The sequence below is a fragment of the Trachurus trachurus genome, assembly GCF_905171665.1.
Source record: "Trachurus trachurus genome assembly, chromosome: 17".
In the NCBI taxonomy this organism is placed as follows: Eukaryota; Metazoa; Chordata; class Actinopteri; order Carangiformes; family Carangidae; genus Trachurus; species Trachurus trachurus.
Genome location: NC_139900.1, coordinates 16,903,794 through 16,922,314, shown reverse-complemented (window position 1 = coordinate 16,922,314; position 18,521 = coordinate 16,903,794). Strand labels below are relative to the sequence as shown.

The 18,521-nt window shown below is 44.5% G+C and overlaps 1 protein-coding gene across 2 annotated transcripts in view; it reads left to right on the top strand.

Annotated features, from left to right (window-relative positions):
- Positions 1 to 18,521, top strand: part of fgf12a (fibroblast growth factor 12a) — a 38,563-nt gene that overhangs the window by 10,693 nt on the left and 9,349 nt on the right. The window contains exons 1-3 of one of the 2 annotated variants that reach the window (XM_083992264.1): positions 2,634 to 4,114; positions 8,825 to 8,935; positions 13,040 to 13,143. In XM_083992264.1, the coding sequence (XP_083848390.1) occupies positions 3,919 to 4,114; positions 8,825 to 8,935; positions 13,040 to 13,143 (411 nt within the window). In that variant the 5' untranslated portion in view covers positions 2,634 to 3,918. Of the gene's footprint in view, positions 1 to 2,633; positions 4,115 to 8,824; positions 8,936 to 13,039; positions 13,144 to 18,521 lie in introns of those variants that run through there. The other variant, XM_083992263.1, reaches the window with a different exon arrangement.

Sequence of the window (18,521 nt, the reverse complement as noted above, 5' to 3'; positions counted from 1 at the left end):
CTTACACTTGATGTGCTTAATGGAAATGTTTTATTCATTCATAAAACTTGAGCTTTGTGCATTACTACATACATGCTGCAGTGTTACAATAAGCTAGGTTTGTAACAAAAGTCTGAGTCTCAGCATCGCACTCATTCTCTCACATTCCTGCTCTCTGCCTCCTGTTAGCAGGTGTTACTCAGTGAAAACTATAGCTGCAGTTATTGTGAGTCAACAAATCTTTGAGGTATCTCAAGGACACGCTCTCAAGTGTTGAACTTCAGAGAATAGAAACATCCACTATAGTTTCTGTGTGAACACTTGCAGTTAATAGTTTCTCCACAAGGGGGCAGCAGGTATAAAGAAATGACTCCCCTGACAACAAGTTACTCTTGTGGTGGTGGTGGCGGCACTGCAGGAGGAGCTGCAGGGACACCGGGGCTTTTAGTTGATGTCTGTCAGTTTCCACAGATACATAGACTTAGTTGTGACTGCTTCTGCTTTATCAGATAAAAGCTTGTACACAGGAACTGTCTTATAAAATATTAACACACTCAACATGCTTGTTTCGTTATGATTAAGACATTAATTTATACCATAAAGGCTAAGGGAAAGAAAAACACATTTAAATCAAACTGTCTCTGTTTCAGAGTCAAAGACACTTCACCTAGTAATTTAGGTTATTGCAGTATACCTGGAGGTACATTTCATAGCAGCAGTGTTTTATCGCTTGAGGACGTATTCCTGCTGGAATGAAGTGAATTGTTTCTAGTGGAAAGAGGAAGCCTATAGCTAATCCTCATTAGGGAATACTTCATCTTTTCCTGACAGTGATATATGTCCCATGTCTGTGTTGCACTCTACACCACAAGCGCCCCCCCCCCCCCCCCCCCCCCCTCCATTTCTGAGAAAGCTCACTTCATATTGCAAACCACAGCTGCTATATACAGTATGCATACATTTCTACGAACTGTATATCATGCTCCTGCGTATCCACTGGAATGATGAATGCTATATTGAAGTTGTTATTGATATTTCTTCATGCTGCAGTGACATATTCATTTCTACCACTCCGAGGGAATACAAAGCTCGATTCAGGGTTTTGACTGTGACTGACTCTGGCCATCAGTTTCTGACTTCTCCTCTGTTATCTTTATTCTCTCAGTCTGTCTTACTCTGGGAAAAAGATTGTATCTGCCCTCCATCTTCCCTTCTCTCTCTCTTTCCCTCTTGCTGTCTTTCTCTCTTTACACACACACACACAAACACACACAGACATACACATATATAAGCACACAAAGGACCAGCCAGGGTAGCGACGCTTCATGCTCAACACTTTCATCCATTATATCCCAATCTTACGTAAAAGGGGTTTGGGGGATGGGGGTCGGGATGGGGGAGACAGACAGGGGCAGTCAAAAGAAAATTCATCCCAACCCCCCCCCCCCCCCGCCCCACTCTCCCGCTCTCTTTCTCCCTCCCTCTGTGGATCTCTCCCTGGATTCAGTTTGGAGAGAAAATGTCAAACCAAGTCCCAGAAAAAGCCTCTAAATGTTTCATGCTGTTTCATCACAGGAAGAGAGAGAGAGAGGTTTTGCTCTGCTGCTGAAAACTCACGTGTTATTCCTCCCACAATGTGTGTGTGTGGGTGTGAGTGAGTATGAGCGTGGTGCGCGTGTGTGTGTCTGTTTGTGTGTGTACTCCCCAGCCCATGCAATGATAGACATGAAACCAGAGGAATGGTCTCATGAGCTCAGACACATGTTGGTACACAGGCACGCACACACACACACACACATAAACACACACACACACACACAAACACACACACACACACACACACACACACACACACACACACACACACACACACACACACACACACACACACACACACACACACACACACACACACACACACACATAAGCTTGCAGGCATATTTTGGGGACTTATCATGGATTTGCCTTTATTTTGATAGTGGTTGTCACCCTATTATGCAATGAAAACAGTTTAAGATGTGGGCAGCTGCAGCAATTGGTTTCCATTTGTCCCCAGACATGTGTTGTTATTTGTAATGTCTCAGTGCACCATCCATGTGGCAGATCATTTTGTTTCCATGAGTCCTAAATCATGTTTACGCACGAGTTGGGTCTATGTGTTGCAGTGTTTGTTGATTTGTGTCCATGCTGTGTGTTGAAACCTGTTGCAGATAATCCTTTTAGCTGATTTAATATGTTCTTATGGCATGTGTGGCCGAAGGGGGGGGGGGGCTTTGAAAAATAAAATGTGCGCTTATGTCCCTTAAGTCCTTAAGTATAAGATATGATAATAACGGGCTGTGTGGTGGGGGCCTATCAGCCAAAGCTGATTAAGATTTCTCTTTTCATGCGCACGGCTTCTTTAACAATTTAATCTAGCCTACTTGCTGACCGAAGAGTCCCATTTGAAAACTGTGGTTTGCAGTTTAGGATTTAAAGTGTAATTCAAAGAGACATTCGTGAGATCACCCGCTCCTTCTTAGATGTGCACATTAGACTATCCCAAAGGACTAAGAAAAGAAAAAAACGTGTGCGCGCACCCACTTCCCCTTCTGCATAAACCCACCCAGAATTTACCCCGTCCCCCCTCTCTCCTATTTGTGTGTGTGTGTGTGTGTGTGTGTGTGTGTGTGTGTGTGTGTGTGTGTGTGTGTGTGTGTGTGTGTGTGCTTTCCACATTTTATATTCATATCTTTTCCTCGTCGAGATCATCCATCTTTCCCAGTGCAACCCATGAGAATTCCTAATACGAACCTCAATCACGTATGATTGCGTTAAAAGAGTTGGAGAGGGAGAGAGGGGGCTGAGAGAGAGAGAGAGAGAGAGAGAGAGAGAGAGAGAGAGAGAGAGAGAGAGAGAGAGAGAGAGAGAGAGAGAGAGAGAGAGGAGGCTATGGACCGCGACCGTTTACTCTCACTGTCGGCGATGTAACACACCGACAGCATCCATTCGGGACGCACTGGAAATGATGCTTAGGCTACTTTATTATTTGTGCGCTACAACAAAAAGCACTCCGCCGTGTGTTCGCCTCAACTAATTGTTGCTTTTCAAACGAGAATCTCTCCCCGTGGGCTTTAAATTACATCTCTGCAGCATCCTTTGCAGAGTAGCCTCTGCTGCCGATTTCCTTTTTTTTTTTTACCCCCCTCTTCCCGGCTGCATTTAGAGGTGCCATCGGCGGAATCCGGAGACCGTGGGCTCGCATATCTGAGCTCCTGCACAGCGCAGCGCAGCACAGCACCGTGGACCGTCTCGTTCGTCGGAGTGGAGTAAATAATTAGGAAGGAAGAAAGAAAGGGGGGAGGAAAAAAAGTTCGGATCCTTTCTCCAGCCACCTACGTCTTGTGCATGGATCTTGATGCGAATTGTTAAGAAGGCGTCTGAAGCCGGAGGACTGGGCTGCTGTGCAGATGAGGATTACCAAGTGGTGCTCGTCAAACGCGGCGCTGTTCACCTGGAATACCTGAAGCTTTCCGATGACGCGCAACTGCATCAACTTACCAACACTGTTGCATGTTTTCACGGCTGATATGTCGGCCCCCGTGGCCCTGCCCGTAGATTTATGTTGCATATAGGCTGAGATCGTTTGCTGTTGATTCGCAGACCCGAGTGCCATAAACTCACAGTGAGCTGAATTACACGCCACGGCCACCCCACCACCACCACCACCACCCCCCCTCCCCGCCACCTCAAGAGGATGCTACCTGAAGCGCAATGATGCACGGAACTCGGAGGATTTCGTGATCAGGATGACATTTGGTTAAAAAACACCCGTGGGGCGAAAAGTAGAACAAACTCTCTGATATTTATATAAATACATATATTTGCAGCAGAGAAGCTGCATCAAAGATCCGATCTCTGCCGAACTAGACTCTCGGTTTACAGTCTCAGTTCGGGGAGATGGCCGCGATCGCCAGCTCCCTGATCCGGCAGAAACGCCAGGCGAGGGAGTCGAACAGCGACCGGGTCTCTACTTCGAAACGTCGCCCCAGCCCCAGCAAAGACCCCCGCTCTCTCTGCGAGAGGCATTTCTTGGGGGTGTTCAGCAAAGTCCGCTTCTGCAGTGGCAAGAAAAGACCCGTTCGGCGGCGACCAGGTCAGTGCTGTAGATTCTTTTTTTTTCTTTTCTTTTTTCCCCCCCACTGATGTGTGTTATGTGTGCGTATGGAAGCGGTTTCTCCCCCCTCCTCACCCCTCAATCCTCCCCCCACCCCTCCTCTCCACCCCGCCCCTCTTTGGAGCAGCTGAGGCAGTATACTGCAGTCGAGGGCTCCAATCCGAACCGGAGGAGAAGGTAGATTTTTCTCCGCGGTGCGAAAAAAGAAGAAGAAGATGGAAAAAAAAATCCACCTGTTCCATTAGGTCTTCTTGTTGTCTGTCGATCCACCACGACACAACACCCCCTCCCCTCCTCTCCCCTTTCCTCCCCCCTCCTCCTCCTTCTCCTCCTCCTCCCTCCTCCTCCCCTTTCTCCCCCATAAACCGGAGAGGAGCAGCCTGGATGTATAGGAAATGATCTAGCCTATATGCTGTGACGTTACCCCCTTTATCTATTGTGATACGGCTCTGATCAGAATCATCAATCACCCCCCGAAACGAGACGGATGGCGACTGTGTCCCACTCAGAGCTATTTGTTCCAATAGCTTATAGTATCTATCTTTAAGCCTTCGATTTTTGTACACCTAATTTATCCCCCACCCCCCCTCTCTCTCCTTTCCAAACACCCATAAACATACACAACTTGAACACACACACAAAAAAAGCTGCTTCAAATTGCCCTAATTCAATATTAATGCAGGTTGGGGTACAGAGGGGAAATAAGTTGCACCGCAGTGCACCAAGGCTCTTTTGAGATTAAATGTTTTAATGGTAAATGTTTATTGCAGAGAGGGAGCTTTACTGCAGTGAAGGGAGGTATAGCTTTAGTGATTAAGAGCTACTCTGGCTGTATTGATAGACATAGGCTCCGTGCCTACTACAATCCATGGTATATAGCCCCCACCCCCCCAACCCCCTTTTTTTGTATTCTCCTGGTTCTCTCCATGGTGCACGGATAACAAGCCAGCGGTGCAAGTCACCCCTCCCCATGTCCAGATAGTTCTGTCGTGTGATGAACGACAGTCAGGTCCGTCCACTCAGAGTCCTGCAGACAGACTGATGAGGAGTGAAGCAGGCGGACAGACTGACATCAATTTTTTAAGGCAGAGAGGGGAGGACAACAAAGACAGACAAACAGACAGACATACTGAATTAAAACCCTGTGGACGTGCAGCCTCAACAGACAGACAAACAATTCCAATGCCTCCCCCCACCCCCACCCCCACCCCACCCCCAAAAAAAGCCACAAAAATGCGAGCCGACAGACACACAGACAGTGAGACGGACAGACAGACACAGACAACAAACCAGTCAGGCCTCCGACACTGTTGGGCAGGTAGGTAATTCCTTTCAGACAGCGAGGCAGACGAGCTGTAAAGCTCGCAGCAGAGACAGATGCTCCATGTCCTCTAATTAATCATTCTTATATTTCCACTGATGCCTTTTTGCCATATATTTGCATATAAACAGCCAGATACGCTGGAGAATTTATGAATTCTGCCTGTTTAAAAGACTGTTGTTTTTCCTTCTATTCCCCCCCTCCTCCTCCCCCCCTTCCCAACCCCCAACCCCCCCCCTCCCACCTTCACCCCTACTTCGTAAGATGCACCCTCGAAACCTCCACAGGTGTCCCATAAGGGCTGCAGGCTAGGTCAGTAGCTCAGCCTCCATCCGTGTGTGCTGTGTTTCTTCTCGTCTCCACCCCATCTCGCGCCCATGTCGACTCCCTCCTCGGCCAGGGAGGGGGGGTGGGGGTGGGTGGCCTTGGGGTGTTGCTGGGTAGTTGGGGGGGCGAGAGGGAGGGTGGGAGGGAGGGTTGGTATAGGGGCTGGGGGCTTCAAACACCTGTCTGACAGCCGACGACCCTCTCCCTTGCTGATTTTCTTCCTTTTCTCTTTCATCCCTCCTTCTGTGTGGCTTTCTTGGATTTTTTAAGCTTAATTTCGTACCTGTTTTTCTTCGTAATCTAAAGCTCTCCTTAAACCAGCCGTTTGTCGCTCCTCTGTCTCTTTCCTCTATTTGTCTTTGGCTCTGCCTCTTGTCATTTTGTTCCTGCCTCATTCTCTTTGTCAGTCAATGTCGGATCAGTCTTTATCCTCGCTCCTCGTTCTATGTCTGTAAATATGTGTCAAGTACTGCTGTGTAAGTGTAGTAGAGGCTCTTATTGTAGTGTACATTGGTGTATATGGGTATGATGTGTCTCTCCTCGTCAAACACTGTATCAGAGCAGGTGATCATTCACCATTTCATGGTCATGACGCCATTTGTCGATGTACCTAAATGTTTTTGTTGTCCTTCTGTATTGGTATGAAGTAAATTTATTGACATTTTATTGGCCCCGTACACACACGGGAGGATGATCTCTTATGTTGCCACTCAAAGACATTTGTCACGCACAAACTCATGTTTTAGGAGTTTATCAGCAAGTCTTTGTGTACCTGCACACACATGGAAACACACACACGCACACTCTCTGCTAAATGATTGGAACTGATGAGCCGTCAGCGATTGCTCGTGCCCACTTTGAAGCCTTAATTTATGGAAGTGTAGTTATCGCATGTGATTTACTGATGTGTACACTCCCATGTGCTTTCACCAACACACACTTAAACACACATGCAGGCACACACACATTCTCCTCACCCTCGCCTGTGATGGATGATGAGGGGCCTATCCCAGGAATTGATGGCCCCACCCCAGGGGTAGGTGAGTTGGGGATTGATGGTCAGAATGATGTACAGTTGAGTAGACGTGAACCCACTCTAGCTGGGGGTCACTACTTAGCTAAGTCTCTCTATGGGCCGTCCTCTTGGCACACTTGTCTCCTGTGTAATGTAAATAGAAGTTGCGCACCGGTGATCTCAGGCAAAGCCTTATCACTGCCGAAGAAACATCTGGATTTGGACATTTTCTCTCTCTCTCTTGATACCAAGTTGGAAAATGTTTCTTTCTGCCAGATATATTTTTGGTGTTTTATGTGTCTGGCTGGACCGCACTGAATCACATGACCTCCATGTCTTGTTTTGACCTTGGAGGACAGTCAGGCTCGCTCATATTCCTTCATTGCACTCACATGCGGAATATTATTTGTCAGAACATGGCGTGTGCCCGTGAAGCATTTGCAGTTACTTAAAGTTTATTTGGGCACATAAAATGAAACCAAGCAGCACCAATTAAATTGTGACAAAATGCGTAATTTGTTTCTTTTGTCAGGCAGAGAATAAACAAAAGATTAGCTATATGCAGCATCTGAACTGTTGTCTGGTTTTAGTGGAGCTTCCCTCAAAATCTCAGCCACTGCAAAAAGCAGCACATTGTGTTTCAGCTGTTTTTAAACTTTAATAAGAAAATGACTATTAGTGTAGAGTTCATACCCTTTCTTTTCTTTTAATTACTCCTCAGTATGATGCTGCTATCTGACTCTGACTACTGCTTTTACACAAGATCCCCCAGATATGAGACCACACATATTTTACCTCAGATGAACATTTTCTTTTCCACATATCTATGTTTTCCTGGCATTGCCTGAAGCCAATAGGCTCTCTTTGCCCTGAGCTAATCCTTGTTTCCACCTGCTGAAGTGTTCACTTCAGGCAGCACCCTGGCCAGACGCCAGATGTCACCGCCTCAGAGTTGGAGGTTGGTTCAGGGGTATTGTAATGAAAAGAAAAAAAAAACTTTTGAAACTTTAGGTCAGCCTCTATGTCAAAAATTCTCCTGTGTGAACCTGTTGAAAATTGAATCTACGACTGAATGAGAGAGTGATTCCATTGAATATCGATCAGAGTAATCCCCAAAATGCACAGTTGCTAGTTGCTTCATACCAAATAAATAAACCATTGGCATGTCAGTGTGCATTACAGTGTGATTTTTAAAAAGGCTGTCCAACTGATGCAAAATCATCGGATTCAGTAACAACGGCATTATGAGAAAGTAACAACATTCTCATTGATTTCCTGTCATGCTGTTCCCGTCATAAAGACCTTCTATACAAAAGGCCGTTTACCCTTTTTCTCTGGAACGATGTGTTGCAGCAGATGACTCATGACAAACTGTCCATCATAGTCATGTTGATATTCACCAGCTGGTTAAGGAGTTAAGGACTCAGGTGTTTCTGTAAGTTTAAGTTGTTTATTTTCAGCTCTGGAGGCCAGACTGTGCCACTAGAATACTAAGACTTTGTATGTCTTCTTGATAAAATTATTAATTTAATTTGTATATTTATAGATACAATTTATGAATTGATTCAATTTCTATTTTAGTTGCACGATTCAAAAACAGTTCTTATATAACACTTTAATAAATTGAATATATGACAGAAATACACACCATAAATGTTGTAATTTTAGGAGAATAGTTCTTGATTACATAAGAGTAATTATTATTTTGGTGGTACACTCCATCTTCCACAGCCAACTTGTCTCATTGTAATTAACTGAACACTGTTTGTGGAACATGTTGTCGTGATAATTACAGTCGTTAAAATAGCTTGATATAAACATGTTTGAGTGTGCAAACACTAAGCTGAAGACAGAGGTATTTACTCATTTGGATGTTTTTGTCATGATCACGAAACTGTTATTCTGACATATTCTTTGTGGGGATGGGGCTGTGGTTTTGCCGACGGTTTGTGTGTATGCATGTGTGTCGTGTGTGTATGTGTGTGCGTGTGTGTGTCGTGTGTGTTTGTATGTGTGTGTGTTCCAGAGCCACAGCTGAAAGGCATCGTGACACGACTGTTCAGCCAGCAGGGCTTCTACCTGCAGATGCAGCCGGATGGAACCATCGACGGCAGCAAGGACGAGAACAGCGACAACAGTGAGTGGAGCATTATAGAGGCTACGGTTTCCAGCATAAAACATTTAATAGCAATGAGTCAGTTGGTTATGCAATATATTACCACAATTTATATGGTGTTCTTTATAATTTCTAATCCTTATATAACTGATGCCATTCGGGCAGCCTTAAGCTCCCCAGAATTAGTTCAAGATTTGGATTATCTACACAAAAAATGTAAAAAAAAAAATATATTTAAAGGGAAGTATTCAACAAATTCCACAAGGCAGTATGGCCTCGTTTCTGCATCTGGTTATGCAATAGTATGCATAGATATAAATGTGTCAAAAGCTACTCAAACAGTTTATGTATTCTCAGTGTGTCTTCTCAACAGTGGATAAATGCAATATTCATGGAGCGTCTTGTATCGAAATTTCTATTCCTAAATTAAATGAATTCCGATATCCCTGCCCCGGCCTCACAACGTAAACCATTTTGACTGTATACACTGCATAGTTGTAAGTGTCACATTGTTTTGATTGATTCAGCTCTGAAGAGTGTGATTATCACAGCAGAATTTCCTTCCTGGAAAAAAAAACAATCACCTGACACAACTGTGGCCCCACAGCTTCACTCCTTGTCACAAAGAGCCCTCCCCAAGCTTCTTCCCTCACAATATCTCACCACCGATCGACTTTCCATAGTGGACTACCAGTGGATAAATAGTCTCCAGGGTATAGTCCCCTAAAGCGCTCACACCCTGTCCGGCCCCCCTCAGGAGCAGGAAAGAGGGAAGTCAGCGTCATTTATAGAGAGTCTTCTATATTAAAACCCGTTGGCTTTTGTAGCGGTTTCATGTAGGAAGTGAAGGATCTATATGTCAGGGGGAGAATGGTCGTTGAAGCGATAATGACGACACTCCAAGTCTGGAGTGAAGCCAGACAGGAAACCAATCATGACCTTTCTTTTCTAAAACATCCTGCCAATCTTGAAGGAAGCCAGAGCCAAAGCTCCTGGACCGAAGCAGTCATGCGGTGAAAAGAGCGGTCTCTCCCTGTCTGCCGTCGTTTTATATTTCATGAGGAGATAGATCATCTGTGAGGACTACACTTAAAGCATGAAGGAAGGCTCTCCAGAACTAAAAGGATGAATGCACTCTTTTCCTGTTCTGCCATGAACACATTGCAGTTTTTTTTTCCATTGTGTCCTAAGGTTTTTGGCTGGTGAGGGTTTTGTTAGATGTGAGGGTTTCCCCACCTCGAGGTAAACCTCCTCTTAAGCCGGCCCTGGGTTGGAGGAATGCAGTTAATAATTCAGCCACAGGAAACTAAAAATACCACCTTCTCCGTTTGTACCCAATGAATAATTCTCTGTATAAGATGCCTCAAGCTCAAAGACAGTCCGAAGGAAGACAGAGAGAGCAGAGGAGAGGAGGAGGTGCAGAGAGATGATCTGTGAAGAGTTTTTAGTAGGAAGTGAAAGGCCGAAAAAATAACAGAAAAAGAGAGAGTGATTACGACAGGAAGGGACAAAGAGAATCTGGTATTCAGGTCTCGCACTGAACTATTGATCGCCCTGGCTGGATTATTAGAATAATAGATACCCCCCACCCTTGAACCACACCACCCTCTGACCTGCAGTATCCTCCAGCAGCGGCAGATGGAATACAGTAATTTATCTTCAGGGGGAGGTTCAGTGGAACCGATGGGATTGAGGAGCATGATGCCGCCTGCATACAAGGTGCGATCTGAGCCCAGGGTGCGTTTCAATTTCATTTTTTTTTTTATTATTATTCGCTATATCTCTGCACGGAATGACAAGAGAGTACGCAGACAAGGACACTTTTTTTTGTTGTGGGAGAAATGTACAAGTATAAAAAATGAATGACATTCAAACTTGTTTGACTCAAAAATATCCAGTAAACTGTGAGAAGTGATGGAGTAGAAATGGCTGTTACTATAGCACATAAAACCGATTTAGTAGTAAGCATGACTGACTGGCAAAGCTGGAGAGAACACCATTCAATTAATTAAGAGCCATGTTCAAATTTCAGCAGTTATTAATTTGATTGTCATCAGTTGATCGCCTACAGTAATTACCTGAACACACTGAGCCTCTAGAAAGATATTGCATGGTTATGAGACACCTGCAGTATCAGGCGGTCACACTCCATCTGTCTCTGGTGCTCCGCGTTTGATGGATGGGATGAAGAAAGACTTTTTAAGACCCAGACACTAATTTCAAGTACTCAACTCTGGCACGGAGAGGGAGAAGTGTGGGAAAAATACTATTTAAGACTGTATATATATATGTAAGCACATATACTAATACCCCATTTCTGTAGAGTATATACCCCCTCTGCCATCTTTGGGTTCGTTTTTCTCTCTGGATTTGGAGACGTGCCCTTGGCATTTGAGGTTTGGCTCGGTGTTTCTCTAAACCTTTTCCTGCAGGGTTTATTTTCTTGCTGCGCCAGTACTCCTCCCATCAAATGCGCTTCCTTTAGCCTACCTGCAGGATTTTTCTTGTAGCCGATTACTGCTCCACTGGAAGACTTGCCGTTTCAAGGATTTCGCTTTATTGGGTTGCTTGAACCCATTTTGTGCGTCCCTTTGACGATAGAAGATCCCTGGAAATCTCCTAACTCTGTCCCTGCACCATCTCAGCCGCTCTCTCTCTCTTTTTCTCAGCGAGGGATAGGATTGAGGTTATTAAAAGGAAGAGGTATCACCTTCAGAATAGTCATCAGGTACTCTACCAGCAGTCAGTGCTGCTGTAATTATGGAATCCATCAACTACTTGAGCTGCAAATAGAAGAGCCGGACATTAAGAAGGTAGCTGAATGACAGCTCCTGTCAGCTGTTTAATTTTTTGGCAGGCAAATGAGAGCGGGGACGGCAGATCGTAATTATAGCAAAATAGTGTACTCGCTTACCATATTTTATGTCTCTTTTCCTCCCACTATTTCAAGCCAGGGCCTGGTGGTGAGTCTTTTTTGAGGGCCCTGTACTGAAAGTATGAAAGGTTTGAATATGTTTTGATGGAGGTGGAGGTGCTCTGGGGTGGAACGCTCCTGGGTTTTAGTGATATGTGACAGAACTGCGCGCGGTGGCTCTGAGAGACACCGCCAGTCATCGGAGCGACAAAGGCAGCAGCCATGAAAGGCAAATAGAAAGAGGAGTGGGGGAACAGACCATGGGGATGGAGAGAGTAATGACAGAAAAGAGAGAGAGAGAGAGAGGCCTGAGAAAAGAAATTTGAAGTTGCCAATGGACTAATATTCTGCCGAATATTCTACCTAACTGCAAGAGCGGTCAGCGTGTATCACCCTCTCCAGTGGCCCCCTGGGCAGATTGAAACCATTGGCAGGCCAAAGCGGCACGTCGATATGTATTGACCGAAACTGAATCTGCTCAGCGGACAAGACCCGTGTTGGCACGTCTCCTCTCATCCGTGCCAGCTTTATCTGATAGTCCCCATCGCCACTTTCACAACAATCATCACACTAATGCGGACAGCGTGGGGCACGGAAAGAGTGTCCTCACACCCTCACCGAACAGAGGCCACAAAAGTCACAGTCCAATCCTCAGGTTCAGAAGGAGCATCCACAGTAATTCTTATCTAGTATACAATCAGTTGAAGCTGGAACAAGTTATTCAACCTCACATCCCTTGATACAGTGTCCTGCTCCCTTTCTGACTGACAGCACAAACTACATCTGTTCAAACAAGAGCTGTCGCAAACAAAGTCACATAAATCTAAGCTAGTGTGACATTACTAAGAGGGCAATTTCATTCCGCGCATCCGGCTTTGCTGTACAAAGATGCTCCACATCCTTTTCCATCTTTTGTCGTAGTGCAAACATCATTTGTCACCAGGAAGTTTTATACTCCTGCTCTAATGTTAATGCGTCGCTGTTTAGACTCAGGTTCCCTCAGCGCTGCCATTGTCTGCGTCCTGTACTCTTTACGTTAGCGCTGACAGATAGCCAAAGAACAGAGATCAGAGGCTGTCATATCCACAGGAGCTAAGTGAAAACTCAATTATCCTACTCTGTCCTTTTTGTCTGATGTCTCTCTTTTGTCTCTGTCTCTTTGCATGTCTGCCCCCCCATTCCTCCTCTCCCTCACTCTGTCTGCTCCGCAGCCCTGTTTAATCTTATTCCTGTGGGTCTGAGAGTAGTGGCCATCCAGGGGGTGAAGAGTGGCTTCTACATCGCAATGAATGGCGAGGGCATGCTCTACAGCTCGGTAAGACGCAATCCTTTGCTCCGGTCACACGGTTAGGTTATTACCGGCATGTATATTAGTTCGTTTACACATGTGGTGTTTTGTTCTGTTTGTTGTCTCTTTTAATATCCCACTGCAGTAAAGACTCAGCCCTTCCAAACCCTTTCATCTCTGAGAGCTCTTCAGAAGTGCCTTTGTGTTGCTGTGCAGCACGTACTGCAACACCCCCCCCCCCCCCCCCCCCTCCCTTTCTTTTTCCAACCCCCCCTTTGTTGTTGAAGCAGCACCGTGCATGTTTTACATTTAATTTGACATCAAGTTCAGTGCTCAGCCATTTTTTTAAAATTGTTCTTCTTTTACTGGCTACTAAAGGAGGCTCATTATGTAGCAGCTATAAACAGAAAGTCCACAGAATTTCACTCTCGTTTGATGTGAGTGATGTTGCTTTGTTCAACTTTCATCCGGACTTCTATCCCAGGATTCCTGCTGTCATGAAAGGATACAACACAGCAGAAAAATGTCCTTTTTATATCAATGAAATATGAGCTGTGAACGACTTTTGAAGGTCTATGTTCAGGAATTAATTTGAACTTTTTTTTTTTTACGTAATATGAGCCAAATGTTCATCTAAGTCCAACACATGTGCACAAAACACATCTGACAACATCAGCTGTAATACTGTCGGTAAGAAAAAAAGTGGGGGAGTAAATGGTGTGAAGATGGATATTTTATTTGCAGTGTAAGATGTGAGAAGCATAAAGGCTGGTGTGGGTAGCAGAGGCAGGGGTGGGGGTGGACACGGTTATGGATGTCAGTTGGAGAAAACATTAAGACTTAGCTTTTGCATTGAGGATGAAGACATGTTTCCGGAGAATGTTTGTGGAAATGAGTTGCAGACTGAGGAAGAGAGAGAGAGAGAGAGAGAGAGAGAGAGAGAGAGAGAGAGAGAGAGAGTGTGTGTGTGTGTGTGTGTGTGTGTGTGTGTGTGTGTGTGTGTGTGTGTGTGTGTGTGTGTGTGTGTGTGTGTGTGTGTGTGTGTGTGTGTGTGTGTGTGTGTGAGAGAGAGAGAGAGAGAGAGAGAGAGAGAGAAAAAGAGGGAGACGGCAGGCTAGAGAAATAGGGTGGGGGCATATACGGAGATATAGAAACAGGAGGATATCCCTAGTTGGCGTGATTATATAACCTCCAGTCTCACGGATTCGTTGTTACTGAGGAAATAGGAGGATGGGAGGGGAGCATTACCCACAGACCTTTGCTTGCTGAGGGACTTGGCGATGGCGGTCTGATCGGCAGACAGCCATAATGAATGACTGGCAGGAAGCTTGAATTCACAAACCGCCCATTGAACTTTTTTTTTTTGGTTGTTGTTCTCAAAATACTCATAAAACGAAGGACACAGCGAAGCCAAGGTCTGCTTTATTGCAACTTACATTTATTGATAAGGGAGCCGCTTTACTGCGGTGGAGGTGGGAGAACATTTCTGAAATAGATCTGATAAACCATGCACATGATGTATTTATGTTTTTACAAATGTACACCTGAATAATTGCCGAGTCCTGTAAATTCAGTGCCATTATTTTAAAAGGAACAAGCGTTTTTGCTCAGTACAACCTGAGCACAACTCAGTGCCTGGACAGATCTGTGAGCACCCACAAGTTCAGAGAGAAGGACGTACGATAAATGCGCAGGCTGTTGTGACTCATCCAGGTAGACGTTCATTCATAACTAAAGGCTCATAAACAAGCCCACAATTCACTGCCCTGCTTTGGGCCTTATAATAAACCCCCACCCACTTATCTACATCTAATTACACTTTAATCATGCCCAGACAGCAATCCTTTAATTTATGAAATTGTATCAAAGTTGGGGGTACTGAATGACCCCCACCACCCACGCCCACACAAACACCCTTGATGAAATCATAATTTGCAGAGTACATGATCATTATTAATTACAAGTGATTCAGTACCTCGGTGTCAAACGGCAGCTCTCGGCTTTGCAAACATGACTCTCAACCTGTCATTTTAATCTTCATTTTTATGGGCGAATGAACAGATTTCTGACCTTTTTATCACAGGTGGACAAGGTGGATGGCAGGAGGAAGAGGAGACGGAGGTGTGAGGGCAAGGCACTTTTTGCAGTAACAGCTGAAAGGCCGTTTTAATTAAAAGTACCAAGTGGACGCTCTCTTCGGCCATAAGCAGGACGCGCCAGATTCTCGGATGTGGAGCTTGGGAAATTAGCATGCATCGCTAAGCAGAACGCGGATGGTATAGACAGCGTCACAGGGACATTTCTAAACCACGGAGAGACGCTCATAAAGAGGCTGAATTAACACATGGACCATTCGGTTTGCTCTCAATTTCCCCCATTATTTACCCGTTTAATGTAGAAATACTAATTCCATACATGATAGAAAGTGTGATAACTCCTTAAAGAGCTTCAGGAGGACAGTAAAGCAAACATTTCTGCTCTTTATTCACTCTTTTATGAGAGCTCTTGTGGTGCAATCACGGCTATAAAATAAGTCCTTCAGTTTCATTCCTCATATTTACTCACATTTACTTTTATTGCTATTCATCCAGGTCTTTATCTTTTTTTTCCCCAGCCTCCATCTCTCATTTGCTCCGCCCTTGTTTCCCTCTCAGTCTCAGTCAAGGTCTCAGTTAAACTTGCCTCTCCAATATAAAGCATTTCTTACTGGCTTGTTTGGTCACCTTGTTTCTTCTTCCTTGCATGTGAGAACAGAGATGCACCCCCTCACTCCCCACCCCCATCCCCCCGTGAGATAATTACTGAGGAATACCTCGCCTGTCTCTCCTACTCTCCCGTTTCTGCTCCTCTCTCTCCTCTTTCTGCTTCTTTGCACTGTCTTGTTAGCGAAGGAATGCGACAAGTTTTATCTTCTGCGCGTTTGAGACGAGACGCTGGCAACTGCTGCAACTTTGTGAAGCCTCTCTCCCTCTCTTTCATCTGCGTGTCGGGTACTCTAGATCATTTTTAGTGTTCACTTTAATGTTGCGGGCTGATCAATGAAGTGGTTGGGACACGTATGGGGTTGTATATGTGCTGTTTGCTGGTTGGCTTGTCTTGCCTGGAGCAGAGCTCACAGCCTGAGCCTGTTGCTGATTGGAAGCTGATGGTAGCCATGGGTGAGCGGGGTGATAATGCTTGTGTGGAGTGTTTAGCAATGAAGTGCGTGGGGGCTGAGCATCTACAATGAAGAGTTCCCTTCCATTATTTATAACACTTCTCAATATGACCTAGTTTAGTGCACAGCAGTAACCACTGTTCTATCTCTCCATTTTACCTCTCTCACTTTGCTATCTATCTATCTATCTATCTATCTATCTATCTATCTATCTATCTATCTATCTATCTATCTATCTATCTATCTATCTATCTATCTATCTATCTATCTATCTATCTATCTATCTATCTGTTAATTTTACAGCATCTTATTTATGTCACAGAAAAAAAATAACGTGTCACAGTACAAGTCTCACAAAACACCTTGGGGGGAGAGTGAGAGAGGGAGTGCTGGTGTGGAAGGTCATGGAGAGCTTCAGATTTTCTGAGTGACAAATGATGATGGGCGTTTGTGAGTAGTTTCTCTCTGCCCCCCCCCCCCCCCCCCCCCACCCCCTTACAGTCTCTTGATCTTTTTTCAGTCAGTCCTCATGACTTATTGTGCGGTTGAATCAGACACGGACACATTATGTGCATCGGGGCTGCGACTAATAGATAATTTATTCGGTTTGTCACTTCATTAAGTCTATAAAATGTCAAAAAATGATAAAAACGCCTATTTGCAAAGGCCAAGATGTCGCCTTAACAGCCGATGTTTGATGAATGACCTCAGAAATTTATAAATTATCAAAATTTTTGATGAATAATTCTCTGTCAGACGACATTTTAAATTTGATTAATTGCTTTGGCACTATAGTACAATGGTATGTATGTGCTGACAGTCTAATGAGGGAATAAAGAGAAATTAAGGAGAGACAGGAAATGATTCAAAAAAAGTAGAGTTTGTATGTGACTGGATTTGAGCCATTAGCCATCAATGTCCGCTCTCGCAATTTTAAAGAAGGACAGAGACAGAGAAAAAGGAAAGGAAAGGAAAGGACAGAGATTGAAAAAGTGAGAACAAGAATTTGCGGTTTAAGTAATGTCTAGACAATCCCCGACCTGAATCTCTCCCAGAATAATAATGAGCTCCCCGGGAGTTCCACGGCAGGGCTGGGATTCTCACTGAGGCCAAATCTCTCACATATAAACCAGTGGCTCAGGCCCATATTTAAATGGAGGTCCTCCCCATATCCTGTGCATCTTTGTCCAAAGTCGCCTGTCGGCAGCAGCGGGGCTCCTTAATGCAGAGCCAGAGAGCTGCTCCCTCCTCAGATGGAGCCAGTAGCTGATTTGGATTCAGGATGCGTTCAACCCAGTTCTGTTGGCAACCCAGTTTTATATCCATTACATCTTGCTCTCTTGCTTCATGTTTCATCTAACACTTCCTACACCTGCACCCCACCTCCGCCCTCCTCAAGCACACAAATGCACATCGCCTCATTCATATCTGTCTGACTATACAATGTGATCTTGTATTTATGTCGTTGTCGTTGTTGTTGTTTGTTGTGTTTGACACTGTGTGGCAACAGGCCCCAGGATTAAGATACCTTGTAATCCAGAGCAGCAGATGACACACACTATTACAAATAATGACTGACAGGGAATTCAAACCCATAATAACTCAATTTCTGTGAACCCATTGTGAACTATGAGTCGTGTTGGCCAACAGGTTCATAATATACAAAGTCCCCTGATTGAATGAATTCCATTATTTCCATTATCATTGATTGTTTGGTTTTTTTGTTTCCAAAATGTACAGTCTGTTGCCGAGGCTTAATGAATGTGTTTAACACATTTTCTTCCTCAGTAACTGTTTGTTAAGCCAATTCTTATAAAAAAAAAATATCCCTGCATCATTTACTTTAATTTTATATCTGCTGTCATAGTTGTTTATTATCAGTTGTAGCCAGTGCATTGTTATGCTTCTTTCGGGTTTAACACAATACTACACAACTATTCATAAGTGGAAAAGCCTCTCATACTGTATATCCTCCCTTTGATGGCCATTTATTGAAAGAGCTGCCAGTGGCTGATTTGATGTGCTATTTTAGCTAGAAGCTGATGTCTCTTGAATAGTTAGATGCTCCCCTCTGCAGCTTGTTTCACCTGTTCTCCTTGTCTCCTTCAGCTGCATTCACTACATATTTATATTCATGCAACAGACCTTTGTGTTGCATCACTTGAATGCGTGTCTGCGCAAGCTTGCGGACTTGGAAACGGGTCATCAAATCACAGCCTTTCAGTGCTTTATTTTGTCGTAGATCTAC